The 15,554-nt window shown below is 40.0% G+C and overlaps 1 protein-coding gene across 3 annotated transcripts in view; it reads right to left on the minus strand.

Moving 5' to 3' along the window:
- Positions 1-15,554, minus strand: part of ULK4 (unc-51 like kinase 4) — a 521,416-nt gene that overhangs the window by 375,623 nt on the left and 130,239 nt on the right. For all 3 annotated transcript variants that reach the window (XM_047770666.1, XM_047770657.1, XM_047770675.1), the window contains one exon: positions 7,694-7,821. In XM_047770666.1, the coding sequence (XP_047626622.1) occupies positions 7,694-7,821 (128 nt within the window). The remainder of the gene's footprint in view (positions 1-7,693; positions 7,822-15,554) is intronic.

A 15,554-nucleotide genomic window follows, 5' to 3' on the forward strand; every position in this document is an offset into this window, starting at 1 on the left:
AGCTGCTAATGGAGTTCCAAGTTACAGGTGTGGAAGTGAGAACAGTTTTCTACACAAACTCAACAGAGAATTTTTTTTCTTTTATTATTATTATTTTTTAATAGTGATTTCCCCAATATAATTTTTTTTCTACTGTACAGCATGGTGACCCAGTTACACATACATGTACACATTCTATTTTCTCATATTATCATGCTTCATCATAAGTGACTTGACATAGTTCCCAGGGCTATGTCAAGCAGGATGTCACTGCAAATCCATTCCAAAGGCAATAGTTTGCATCTATTAACCCCAAGCTCCACAACCACGCCACTCCCTCCCCATCCCTCTTGGCAACCACAAGTCTATCTCCAAGTCCATGGTTTTCTTTTCTGTGGAAAGGTTCATTTGTGCCTTAGATTCCAGATACAAGTGATATCATATGGTATTTGTCTTTCTCTTTCTGACTTATTTTACTCAGTACTGAGAGTCTCTAGTTCCATCCATGTTGCTGCAAATGGCATTATTTTGTTCTTTTTTATGGCTGAGTAGTATTCCATTGTCAACACAGAGAATTTTAACATTCCTCCAGCGTTTAGTCTGCCTCCCTTTTGCACACCTTTACATTCAACATCGTGTTTTATATTCACCCTAATGTAACACCCAGGTTGTGATCCACGAAGATACAAATACCAACCATTTTTCCATTGTCTGGACTGGCTACCTATGTGCTTTTGAGAGCAATTTACATTACTAATTTGAATCTGCAAACCTAAACAAATTTGAGTTTACATTAAAGATTCCCCTAATCCTTCAAAATCAGGTGGTGTCAACTGATAACATTGATTTTAGTTTTGGGGGGTTTTTTGGCTTCATTAGATTTTCTTTTCTTAATTACAGGTGAAACATATAATTTCAACAGGTGAATCATGCTTATTATAACAAGACTTAATAATCTCCCAATGCCATTTTGCTCAAATAAATTTGGTATTATCCTTCCACACGTTTTCCTTCTAATACATTTTTGTACAAATAGGAGAGTTTTTCCATTTTTACATGTTCTTTTATAAAAATAACTGCATAATTAATATGTAATTCTGCACTTTCAATTTTTAAAGATATTAACATACTTCCAATTTCATCAAATGAGTCATTTTATATATGCACATTATATATATCATATTATACCCTTACTATCATTCACTGAAGCATTTCAATACCAATGGATATTAACAATATTTCCAAGTACTGACCACTAGCGACAATGCTACACTGGACACCCACATGCATATATCCTGAATAATTCATATTTCTATTCCTAACAACTAAACACCAAATGAAGGTCTATTAGAACCAAAGCTATATTATTAATAAGCATAACTATATTCAATATCCTATGAGAATCCATAATGGAAAAGAATATGAAAAATATATATGTATAACTGAGTCACTTTGCTATACAGCAGAAATACAACATTGTAAATCAACTCTACTTCAATACAATTTTTTTAAATAATAATTTTTATTTTTTCCATTACAGCTGGTTTACAGTGTTCTGTCAATTTTCTACAGTACAGTCACACATTAATGTATACATTTTTTTCTCACATTATCATGCTCCATCATAAGTAACTGGATATAGCTCCCAGTGCTGTACAGCAGAATCTCATTGCTTATCCATTCCAAAGACAACAGTTTGCATCTATTTAAAAATATAACAATCATAGATGTTTCTAAATTACTCTCCAAAGAGCTGCAACAACAGCTATTTCCATAAGCAATCTGTAAAAGTGACTTTGGATTTCCAGTTATGCCAAGATGGAGGAGAGCCATTCCCCCTAGGTCCTCTCTCCTATAACTAGAAGTCGCTGGCAGAATACAAAAACAAGCATAGGAAGACATGGCAAGGTGGAAAGAAGATGGACTACCCAGAGAACAGAGGACTTGAGGAATAGGGCAGGAAGTCTCTTCGGTTTCCTTACGGCCTTTCCTCTGTGAGAAAGGATGCTACAGAAGCCTCCAAACCAGAACTGCCCCCCAAAGAGAAAGCCTGTTGCCCACTAGCTGCAGAAGCAGTAAAAAGATGGCCTAACTGAAAACTAGCAAAACACTAGAAAACTGCATAAACCCTCTCCCTCCTCCATAGTTTTAACAGAACCAAAGGGTGAGTTTAATCTCCACCTCGACCCCAAGCTCAAGCGGGCAGCCTACACCCCAGTCCAAGCAAGAGATATGTGCAAGGCCAAACAAGGAGCTAATGCCTGGTGGGAGGGGGCAACACAACCTGATTCCCCTGGAGGCATAGTATCTGTAAGACAGCAGCAGCTGATCCTCCAATTCCCACCCAGCCAAAGCAACCACTTTTCTGATGTCCCTACAGAGATGGTGACAGCGTGTCTGAGCAGGAAGCTGATCTTCCATTTCCCAACCAGAACAAGCCAACAGCAATCCGATTCCCCACCAGGTGAGTATTAATGGAGTCCAATGATAAGCTGGACCTCCACAGTTCAGCTAGCAGCAACCTAAGACACAGAGTGAGGTAAAGACATGGTCTAAGATAAAATACAAAATGTCCAGAATAAAATTTTTATAATGATGGTTCATAGCAAGAATTAGGAAAATCACATGAATCAAAAAAAAAAAAAAACAATCAACAGATGCTAACACCAATATGAACCACATGCTAGAAGAATCTAATAAGAATTTTTAAGCAGCCATCATAAAAATTTTTTTTTTTTATTTTTTCTGCTTTATAGGGCCACACCCTGGGCATATGGACATTCCCAGGCTAGGGGTTGAATTGGAGCTACAGCTGCTGGCCTACGCCACAGCCACAGCAACGTGGGATCCGAGCCTGTCTGTGACCTACACCATAGCTCTGGAAAACACCGAATCCTTAACCCACTGAGTGAGGCCAGGGATCAAACCCACATCCTCATGGATCCTAGTCAGGTTCATTACCCCTGAGCCATGACTGGAACTCCATAAAAATGTTTTAATCTGTCTGAAAACCAATGAAAGAACTGAAAATTTGGGGTGGGGGAGGGTTTTTTTAAATAACCAGTATAAACTATACAAGTTTTGAAAACTACAATAACCAAAAGTGAAAAGTCAACGGGTGGGCTCAATAACAGAGTACAGTTGACAGAGAACCTAATCAGTGAGCTTAAGGACAAATTAATTGAATTTATAGTAGCTGATAATTCAGTTTAAAAAAAAGCAAAAAATAAAGAGAAATAAAGAAAGAGCTTTAGTCTCTGTTTCTGTCAGTTCCTTTTATCTGTTGGTGAGTTTTGGCTTCTGAGCTCCATGTTAGAGTTCCACATTTCCTTAAATGTCTGGTGATTCTCGGCTGTCCATGTATATTTTAAGAAGACACACTAAGTGTTGTTGCAAGGTTTGCATTCAGGAGTGGGGCTCATGACTGATGGGCTCTACTACAGGAATATCAGGCAGACGTTCCCTAGTCACAGCAGGGGACACACAAATGTCAGCCCCTAGGAACCTTTACTGGGGATGGATCAGCTTCCCTGAGATCAATGTCCAACCTCTGGTCAAAAGGATGCCAAGAGTCTTCAGGTCAAGGAGGGGTAAGGGGTGGAAGTCCTCACCCTGGAGAGTAAGCAGGCTTCCCTAGCATCCTCCAGTTTCTCACAAAGCACCTCATCTCCCGCTGATCTGTCTGGAACCCCTCATCTTCAGCCTTTCTGGTTCCCTCCTCCCAGAACACATCTCAAGTATCCTGCAACAGGGGGGTAGGAGGGGTGCCCCGTTTGCTCAGGGTTATAGAGTAAGGCTCAGAATCAAATCTCCATGCCGATTTCCATCAGTTCTCCTATCCTGAGTCACTTGCCTCTTACCACTGCCTTCAAAGGTACCTTTACATACACTTTCCCAACCTTTCCAGGGTTCTGTCACCTCTCCAGAGTCATGTCTGCAGTGGTCAGGTCTCCTCATAGCCTTTCCCTTTGCAGACAGTAACGGCCTCCGTAATCTTCACTCTGCTAAATCAGTCAGTGTTCATCTGCCAGCTTTCCAGTGTCCAAAATGCAAAGACAGGGGATGAGGCTCATCTGCTTTGGCCTTTTTTCCCTTTCCCTTTGTGGTTCTGTGACTTTTTAATTCCTTTACTCACAGTGTAGGACAGCATAAGAGGAGAGCATGTTCAAGCAGAAGATGACAACCAAGATTTCTTCAATTAGAAACCCTCCTCCATCCATTCCTCCTCCTGGAGTGCCTGGCTCCCTGCATGTGAGGTCTCAGACCCACGCTCCATCTTTCCTATTGTTCCCACATGAATTTACTGTGTCTTTGTACTTGGCTCTGGGTGAGTTGATGCATACCCTCCAAAGCACTGATGCTGTTCCAAGCTGAGGTCATTTCTTTTTTTTCTTTTTTGGTCTTTTTAGGGCCACGCTTGTGGCATATGGAGGTTCTCAAGCTAGAGGCTGAATAAAAGCTGTAGCTGCCGGCCATAGGCACAGCCACAACCATGCCAGAACTGAGGCAAGTCTGTGACCTACACCACAGCTCATGGCAACACCAGATCCTTAACCCACTGAGTGAGGCCAGGGATTGAACCTGTGTCCTCATAGTTACTAGTTGGGTCCGTTAACCACTGAGCCACGATGGGAACTCCCCAAGAGGTCACTGCTTTCAGTTCTGCTGAATCTCAAAAAACTGCCTCTCCATAGTTTTCATTCCTCATTTGTGAAAATCCTGCCTGTTCCATTGGTTCTGCTCCAGCAGGAGCTGCCTGTCCTTGTCCTTCCCTCTTCGAGTATGCTCAGTGTCTCCCTCAGTGTGACAAATCTCTGCTTGCTCAAGACTTCTTCCCCCACTCAGCACCTGTTCAGGCTGGGTTGTGGCAAAGAAGCAGGTGAGAGGGACCTGTTCTCTCAGGTGCTGGCAAGTGAGGTCATCTCCCTGCCATCTCAAATTCAGTCCCACCTTTGGTCCTGGGGACAGGAGTGCCGGCCTCAACAACTGCACACAGAAAGCACCTGCATTTTGGACCCAACACAAGCGCTAGGCCTGCTATTTACCCAGGCTTAGAGGACAGGCCGTCATCTCTGCCCCAGAGCACAGGAAGGATAGGGCTCCCCTTTACCTCTCCCTTGGGGCAAGACTCACCTTCCAGGCGCCCCACCCCTACCCTCTCCAGAGACAGAGCAGAGTGGAAGTCAGGGTCAGGGCATGCATTCAGGCCAGCATCTCCCCACCAAGGCTAAAGTTTCTAAATATTCACTCAGAGACACAGAAATCACACCAATTTCCTGGGAGCACCAAGCGTGTCACACTCAGGTTCTTCCGGTCTGAGTGATTTACTTCTTTCCAGTTAGAGAGTTTTCGGGTTGGGGTTATGAGGGGGGATGCGATATCACAAGATCAGAAGAAGTAACCCTTAAATTGAACAGAAACCTGAACAGGCTGAGGAAGCCAGACACGTGCACATGGCGGGGGGTGGGGGGGGGGGAGCTGGGGGAGGTAAGTGTGCACTGTGGGCACAGGGAACTGAACAGCAACCGGGAAACCCCTGAGGGGAGTGTCATAGGTTAGCATATTCAGAAAGCAATAAGAACTGTGAGGCTGGAATGGAGTGGGAGCAAAGAGGAGCTGTAGGAGAGGAGGGCTGAGAGGTGGGAAGGGAAGAGATGCCCACAGTCAGAGCATATGGGGTATTATTTCAGCAGAACAGGATGTTACTAGGAATGTCTGAGCAGGGAAGAAACAAAAGCTGATTCACACTGTGTGTGAGACACTTTAGCTGCTACATGGAGACAAGACTGTGAGTCCAAGAAATGAGGTAAGAACATCTGCTGAAAAACTGTGTTATTTTTCCCAGATAAAAAAAATGATTGTAGACACAAGGAGAGGTCAGAGGCAGCAAAGCCAGTGATGAGGTCTTAGGAGATAGACTAGAGCCACTTTTGTTCCCAGCCCTGATCAACTTATAGGAGCAGGGCACACCCTCCCATCTCAAACAATTACAAGAGAGACAAAACTTAGGACACATGAGTATCAAGACACTGGACATAAGACAATGAAGAACGGTGATCCCTGAGAGATGGGGGCCAGAGGAGGCTTGTGAGAGTTTCCACATGACCTTCACCCAGAAGGGACTCATCTGTCAGGCAAGGACACGCTAAAGGCAGATATCAAGGAAGAGTCTAATGGGAAACTACAAATGTCTTCCACGTGATGAATATGCTCCACTAAAATCATGTGCCCAGGTATGGATATTGCTATGCAGGGGTCCTGATTCCTATGAAAAAACATTTCCAAAGATAACATACAAAAAACTGCATTAGGGAGCAGCAGCCACAGGGACATTTGCAATCAGATTTGATGAGGGCTCTCAATTTGACCCCTAATTAACTAAAATATTATCTTTTCCTCCAAAAAAGAATTCTATTCTTCTCATTATTAGATCTGCTACAAAAAATTATACTCAATTATTAGTAGTATATATTTTTCTTTCTTGATTTATTGAAGTATAGTTGATTTATGATGTTTTGCTAATTTCTGCTGTACAGCAAAGTGAGTCAGTTATACATATATATACTTTTTCATATTCTCTTCCGTTACGGTTTATCGCAGGATGTTGAATATAGTTCCCTGGACTATACAGTAGGACCTAATTGTTTATCCATTCTATATGTAATCGTTTGCATCTACTAACCCCAAATCCCTGATGGATTAGGAGTAATATGTTTTTTTATTATGTCAACAAAGATTTGGGGAAATTTGTTTTCTCTCTTGTAACAGAAGTACATACATATCCACAATTTTGTCTCTTGACCTGTAAATGTTCAAACATTTACTCCCTGTTTGCAGAAGAAAGTTTTACAGTCCTTAATCTAGCTCCATTTCAGCAACTCTAGGATCTCCCCAGTAACCTACAGTAAATAAAAAGCCATACTGAGAAATAGACAGTAAAACACATGTTCAGGTTTCCTCTAAGTTTTAACGGAGCATACACGGACCAGACGTTCAGATGTTTATGGGGAAGCATCAGAGGGTGAAGGGAACCTGAGGTGTCCCAGGACAGCTTTTCCTTTTAGGGGAAGGAGTTGAGACCCAGAGACAGTGAGAGACCCACCCAGTTAAGGACCAGTCCATACAGTCCTCATCCCCCCTCTGCCTCTTCCTCTGCTTCACAGGGCTGATCCTCTGGGCTTTCAGCTACTCTTTCCAAAATTTTTTACAAACAAGAACTATGACCAAATCACCAGTCAAGAATGGCTCAAAAGCAGACAAACCAGAACCAGACTGTACTCAGATCTAAGAAATTCCAGGTACTGGAGTTCCCATCATGGCTCAGCAGAAACAAATCTGACTAGCATCCATGAGGATGCAGATTCGATCCCTGGCCTTACTCAGTGCGTTAAGGATACAGGGTTGCTGTGGCTGTGGTGTAAGCTGGCAGCTACAGCTCCAATTGGACCCCTAGCCTGGGAACCTCCATATGCCGTGGGTACAGCCCTAAAAAGACCGGAAAAAAAAAGGAAAAAAAATTTCAGGTACTTCCCAGCACCCTGATTTAGTGTTTCCAAGTTGAGGTACTAAGTGAAACATTAAACCCTTGGAAAAAATCTAGGAAAAAGAAAATTCAATGCCAGGTACACAGGAGTCAAAAAATACTACTAGTAAAACTAATAAGGGGGGGGTGCACATTGAAGTCAGTGGTGAAACTACCAGAGAAAAATCTTACCTTGCTTGGCAGCTGAGCAGCAGCATCTCATGGTTATGAATCAAAATATATAAAAGAACCAGGAAGGCTTTGGCTCTAATGGTAGTTGAGGGGCTATCAAGTAAACGGATAATTGTGGAGACAAAATCCTGTGGAAGACATCAAAATATTTTTTGAGAAAACATGAAGCAAATTAAAAAAGCAGTCAACTCCGAGGGCCAATAGATAATAATAAGCAAAGAGATGGCAGAAAATAAAATAATATCAAGCTACTGCTTTGCATTTTTAATTTGTCCTGCACTCTATACTGAGTAGTTAACATATATGATCTCATTTAAACCCAAAAATCACCTGTAAAGAATTGATAATAGTATCCCTATTTTAAAAAGGAAAATGAGTCTTCAGAGATTAAGCACTTTTCCAAAATTTGCAAAATTGGATTCAATTCCAGGCCAGATGGACAACAAAACCTGCTTCTAACCCACTCCATCACACAACTACAAGTGTGGCAATAAATAACTAGAACTGAAAGTCACAACTGCATGTAGGCATGACGTCTGATGAAACCTGCATATACAGAGATCACACTGCTAGTCTACACAGCTGAGTTTCTACAGACATAAAATAAAAACAATACTTGATATGGGACACAAAAGAAAAACCTCTATTACTATAACATTCTGTAATTAAAGGCTTACTACAATACAGAGGAAGAAGTGTTGACAAGCATTAGTGTCATTTTCTCTTCTTTCAGGTGCCTACTGATATGCAAGAAGGGAATACACAAGCGCGCGCGCACACGCACACACGCACGCACACACACGGTTAATGAATGTAAGCAGGCAGAAATACAGAATTGTATTGTTAGCAAGATGGCTACAGAAAGCAGTTTCCAAGAGTCCCTGACAGAGAGGCAAGCACTTAGCAGTGAACTTGTGTGTTCAAGGTAGACGTAATTAGCAGGGTTTTCTTTTTCTTTTTGCCACACCACAGTCCTTTTACATTGGATGCCATCATGTCAGGCAGGAAGAGTTAACACAGTCAGGTATTTGCTTCTGTTTAAGGATCGAGACATATCTATATATCTACATGTTTTTCTATGCATTGGTCTCATCAGTTCCTGAACCAAATACACTAATTCATCAACTAGGGTAAAAAAAAGAATCAATACCAACACACCCTTGAGTAATAGCTCTCTTTCCACCTTTCCAGCATGTAGACCTTAGACAGCCCATTTCCCACAGTCAGCTCCCAGTTCTAATGTATACAGTGATCCAAGGACCACAATCACAAATCTGTTTCCCACACTAACACCACTTCCCACACACACACGCAACAATTCCAAAACCATTCAAATATCCACTACCATAACTAAAACAGTGTTCTAGACTACAGAAGAATAAATAGGATAAATAACTGCAATTCAAGATATAGAAGTTTTGGAGTTCCTGTCATGGCTCAGCAGAAATGAATCTGACAAGCATCCATGAGAATGCAGGTTCAATCCCTGGCCTTGCTCAGTGGGTTAAGGATCAGGCATCGCCATGAACTGTGGTATAGGTCGCATATATGGCTTGGATCCTACATTGCTGTGGCTGTGGTGTAGGCCGGCAGCTACAGCTCCAATTCGACCCTTAGCCTGGGAACCTCCATATGCCGTGGGTATGGTGCTAAAAAGCAAAAAATAAATAAATAAATAAACTCATGAAAGGATGTTCAATACCATAATTATTACAGTAACAGAAATTAAGATCACAAGACACCACTATGCATTTATTAGAAGGACTAAAATGAAAAATGACAAGTATATGTAGCAAATAGAATTCTACATACATTTCTGGTGGGAACATAAAATGGCACAATTATCCTGGAAAACAGTATGGTAGTTTTATAGAAATGTTAAACACACTCCTATCATATATGCCCCAGCCACTATACCTCTGAGTATTTAATGAAATGAAAACTGATATTCACAGAAAAAAGTACATATAAAAGTTGATGGCAACATTACTCATAATAGTCAAAAACTGGCAGCAACCCATCAGTCCTTGAATGGGCACACGGATAAAGAAACTGTGTTGTATCTACATAATGGAATAGTACTCAGCAATAAAAAGGAATGAACCAACAATACACAAAACAATATGGAGGAATCTCAAATGCATTATGTTAAGTAAAAGAAACCAGTCTTGAAGATTACATTCAATAAGATCTCATGGATATAACATTTTAGAAAAGTTAAAATCATATGGGCAGAGAAGACATCACTGAATGCTAAGGACTGGGATGGGACGTGGTTTGGCTAAAAAAGCAGCAGCACAAGGTCATTCTTTGGGATGTTGGAATTGCTGTTTCCTTCTTGTGGTGATGGTGACAAGAGTCTATGCATATAACTATACTCCAAAAAAATGAATCGCAGTGTATGTAAATTTTATATATACATCAATGCACATACATACACACCAGGTGAATTCAAGAAAAAAAAGAAAGAAAGAAAGTTTGTTCCAGCTATACGAATAATTACATGATTCTTCCTGACATACAGGGTAGGATTTTAGGCCAAAAAAGTAGTAAACAAAACAACACCTTTTAATGCCAAAGACCACTGTTCACAACATGAACACAACACCCCTGAATGTAGTAATGAAGATTATGCTTTACACAGTATAGCAAATGCCTTTAAAAAGTGGAAACTGGTACAGTAGAAAAAAATATACACATAAATAAAAGATAAAAAACAGATGTACGAATGTAATCAAGAAGGCAATTCAATTATTACATTGTACTTATATTCAGTTTACCATCTGCAGAGATTCTTATTTACTGGCTCTTCAATAACAAAATGATCTATTCAGTTATTTTATTAAAGACAGACTTCTGCCTTTCCTTACTCCTTTCGGAACATAACTAAATAAACTCTGGAATAGATTTAAAAAAAAAAAAGAAGTGAAAACTGGGAGTTCCCGTCGTGGCGCAGCAGAAACAAACCCAACTAGAAACCATGAGGTGGTGGATCTGATCCCTGGCCTCACGCAGTAGGTTAAGGATCCGGTGTTGCCATGAGCTGTGGTGTAGGTCACAGATGTGACTCAGATCTGGCATTGCTGTGGCTGTGGTGTAGGCTGGCAGCTGTAGCTCCAATCAGAGCCCTAGCCTGAGAACCTCCATATGTCATGGGTGCAGCCCTAAAAAGAAAAAAGATAAAGTGGAAACTACAGGAGATGATAGAAACAATAGAAGACTTAATCACAACCATTTTCAGTCCTTAACCATCATGGGAACAAAAACAATGATACAGAAGACTAAATATCATAATTAATAGATTAGATGTTATGGATATGTATTTAAATTTAGATTAAAATAACAGAAAATACTTTTTTTTGTCTTTTTAGGGCCATACCCACAGCACATGGACGTTCTCAGACTAGGGGTCGAATCAGAGCTACAGCTGTCAGCGTACACCAGAGCCACAGATATCATATCCGAGTCGTGTCTGTGACCTACACCACAGCTCACAGCAACACCAGATCCTTAATCTACTGACAGAGGCCAGGGATTGAACCCATGTCCTCACAGATACTAAATGGGTTCATTAACACTGAGCCATGATGGCAACTCCAAAAATATACCTTTTTAAATCAAACATGCAATGTTCCTTTAAGTTGACTACATAATAGGTGACAAAGAAAACCTTCATAGAATCCATAAAGTAAAAAAAAAAAAAGTCATGATCACAATGCTATAAAAGTACAAATGAATTTAAAAAAATCAACAATTCAAAAGGCCCTTCCACCTGAAACATTTTAAAACTCTCTATTAAATAATCATCACATAAAGGAAAAAATGCAAACCAAACTTGCAGAATTTAAAGAGATAATAGTAAAAATACTATATATAAAAATCTTGGCATTCCCATCATGGTTCAGTGGTAAGGAACCTGAATAGTATCCATGAGGACACGGGTTCAAACCCCACTCTCACTCAGTGGGTTAAGAATCCAGCACTGCCGTGAGCTGTGATATAGGTCGCAGACACAGATCAGACCTCATGATGCTGTGGCTGTGGCATAGGCCGGCAGCTGCAGTTCCAATTCGACCTCTAGCCTGGGAACTTCCATATGACACAGGTGCAGCCCTGAAAAGACAAAAAATAAGAGAAAAATCTACAGGATACAATTAAAGCAGTAATCAGAAGACAATGCAACCTATAAGTACATTTTGTAAGTTAAAATAAAAGAATAAAAATATGTGAACTAAATTCCCAAAACAAAAAGCTGAAAAAAGAACAGGGTAAAGTAAAATGAAGCAAAAGGGAGAAAATAAAGATGCAAGCAGAAACTAATATGGTAAAAAAACAGAAAAAAAAGTAAAATGACAGATTAAAATGCCACCACTTAGAAAAATATCAGCAAAACAGATAAAGCACTAAGTTAATCAGAAAAAAGAGGAAACATCAAAGATACACAAAACTCAATTTCATGGTGTGAACATCAGCTATGTTATACATAGAAGTAGTTCATATTTTCTTGCTGCATAATATTCCACTGTGTGAACATAGAAAAATGTATATATCCGTTTTATTCTTGGACATTTGGGTTGTTCGTGGAGTTTAGAACTATAATAAGTAAAGCTGCTATGGACATTCTTATATATGCCTTTTTGTGAATACATAAATATGTGTTCTATAATAGAATAACAAAGGAGTTTCCACAGTGGCGCTGTGGGTTAAGAGGCCAACTGCAGCAGCTCAGATAGCTGCGGCAGCACGCGTTCAACCCCTGGCCCAGTACTGTGTGATAATCTGAGGTTGCCAAACATGTGACTCGGATTCAGTCCCTGGCCCAGGAACTTCCATATGTTGCAGGTGCAGCCATTTAAAAAAAATAAAGATAAAAAATGACAAAAATAGAAACCACTAAAAGAAAAACTTAGAAATGTATGACTTAAACAAAGAAAACTATTGATAGTTATTGAGTGATAAGGAAACACTTGGGGGAAGAGTGTCTATTGTGGCTCAACGGTTACAAACCCAACTAGTATCCATAAGGATGCAGGTTCGATCCCTGACCTCACTCAGTGGGTTAAGGATCTGGCACTGCCAAGAGCTGTGGTGTAGGTCAAAGATGGGGTTTGGATCCTGAGTTGCTGTGGCTGTGGTGTAGGCTGGCAGCTGCAGCTCTGATTTGACCCCCAGCCTGGGAACTTCCATATGCCATGGGTGGCCCTAAAAGAGAAAAAAAGAAAGAAAGAAAGAAAAGAAAACACTGGAAAAAATTTAGTATCTTAATGTACTGGTAAAGAACTTGGTATCTGAAGTCAAGAAACCTGAGCACAAATACCACATTCCTCAACAAAACAGCCCCTCTCTGATTCAGTTACCTCAATTTTAAAATAAAGTGGAGATGATTACACTTATACATTTCATAGGCTTGATATAATCATTGAAGGTTTTTGTCCAACTAAATACTAGAAAACATCACACACACACACACACACACACACACACACACAAAGGAGTTCCCGTCATGGCGCAGCAGAAATGAATCCAACTAGGAACCATGAGGTTGCAGGTTCAATCCCTGGCCTTGCTCAGTGGGTTCAGGATCTGGCGTTGCTGTGAGCTGCGGCGTAGGTCTCAGACGGAGCTTGGATCTGGCGTTGCTGTGGCTCTGGTGTAGGCTGGTGGCTACAGCTCCCATTAGCCCCTTAGCCTGGGAACCTCCATATGTCACAGGTGTGGCCCTAAAAAAAGGAAAAAAGACAAAAAAAAAGAAAAAGAAAATATCACAAAGCATAAAGCTCTAAGAACTACAATTTTGAAACATGTATGAAAAAGTTAAATAAAACAATAGAGGAATACAATCACAAGTATATTTAAGACTATAGCAAATAAAAAAGATAAAGGACTATTCATCTAATGATGTCCTTACTTTACTACCTTTACTAGAAGACTCCAAACAGGTTGTAAAAATTTAAATAAGGGAGGAACACAAACTTAATAAGACTATATAATATATCTGTTAAAATAAATACACGATCCTGGAAAAAATATTTGAAACATTTGAAACTTTTAGCAAAGAATCATTATCTTTAGGTATAAATAACTTTTACCAATAAAAAAATTTATGAACACTCTGGTTTAAAAAATTACAGGAACATGCAAACAACTAATGAAAGAACTCTAAACTGTCTACAAGCAAAAAACTCATGTACCCTCACTAGTAGGCAAAGAAATGCAAATTTAGGAAGAGTAAGGATCTGTTTTACTACAAAGTAGACTAGCAAAGATGAGTTGGCATGGTCATGGGTAAATGGGTAAATCTTAAATACAGCTCATGTAAAAATAAGCATTCAACCTTTCCTCTGGCTGGTAGAAAACTGAGTTGTTTCTCAAAAGTCTTAAAACGGTTATTTTCTTCCCACACAATTGTTACATCTCAAGAATTTTAGCCTAACAAAGTGATGAACAAAATAGCTTTAATTATGAGAATACTTATACCACGAGGCAGTATTTTTTGTAAGACAAGAACAAAAACAAGAAACAACCTTAACATCTCCAAATAGGGAATTTGTCAAATTGTAATTGTAGCAAAGATTGTGTCTACCTATGCTCAGTTTCACCTTCTTTCATTACAAAGGCTAATCATGTACATGGGGAGGGCAGGTGAGAGGGGTAGGGAATAGGAAAGAGAAATCAGAGAAGTGACACTGCATGATTTCCAAGGCCAGGTTTGGAAAGGCCATGCAGCTTCTGCCTGGCTCCCTAGAGATACTCTCTCTTGGAACTCAGCTGCCAAGCACTGAGGAACCCAAGCAGCCTTTGGGAGTCCATATGGAAAGTAACTGAGGCTCCCAGCCCAGAGCTCCAGCTGGGTTCCCAGGGAATTGCAAGCACCAACTTGCCAGTCAGAAGAGTGAGCCATCTGGGAAGTTTGTTCTCCAGTCCCCACTCAATTTTTCCCAGCTTTGCCCAGATTATAGATTTGTGAGCAAAATAAATTACTGGTCTTATTTAAGCCACTATGTTTTGAAGTAGTTACACAGCAAGAGATAAGTGAAATATAGCATAGGTAATAATGAAAGAGAAAATTTTTTCAGGCACAACAAAGTTTCATACAGCCACAGTCATAATTTTAAAACACAGAAATGTCAGTGAGAAGTGATGATGAGGTCTGCTTGTATTTCTTATTGATCTAGTTTTATGCAGCCATTACTAACAATCTTGCAAAACTAAAACAATGTTTATGATTTCGAGTGAAACAAACTAGACAAGCTATAGCAAATACCAAAGATAAAAGAAACTGTACACAAGATTTGTTTGGAACAATAATTCTGAGCCCCTTAGAATACACATTATAGACTAATTTTGGAGCTAAACCTAAAAGCATCTTGTGCCCTAAATAAATTCTCATTTAGTCATTTCAGAAAACCTAAATCAACAGTAGTAACTCCCTAAAACTAATTGCCCAGGGCAACATACTTAATCTTAAGCAACATGCACTAGACCTCTGGAACAGTATTAATCTTACAACACTGAGGAGGGAAGATTACAGGCTGCAGGCAAAGACTAGTGCCAAGGATAAATAATCAAAACTACCTTTAGAGAACCAAAAATGACCTCAGGTCACTTCAGTTTGCAATCCACTATGTATTCAGCTTTGATTGAAATTCATCTTGCCATCCAGCTCAACATAACTAAATTTTACATGTGAAGGCAAAAAAGGCAGAAGCTGTTTAGGTCTATAACCCAAACCACAGAAGGATGAGTTTATGTCCAACATTCAAATGGTTTTTGGCAGTGATTTCAGAACGGATCTATCTGTAACATGAAAATGGTATGATGCAATGTTAACAATGTTAAGAATTGGTCAAAATATGTGAAG

This window comes from Phacochoerus africanus, chromosome 1 (genome assembly GCF_016906955.1).
Source record: "Phacochoerus africanus isolate WHEZ1 chromosome 1, ROS_Pafr_v1, whole genome shotgun sequence".
Classification (NCBI taxonomy): domain Eukaryota; kingdom Metazoa; phylum Chordata; class Mammalia; order Artiodactyla; family Suidae; genus Phacochoerus; species Phacochoerus africanus.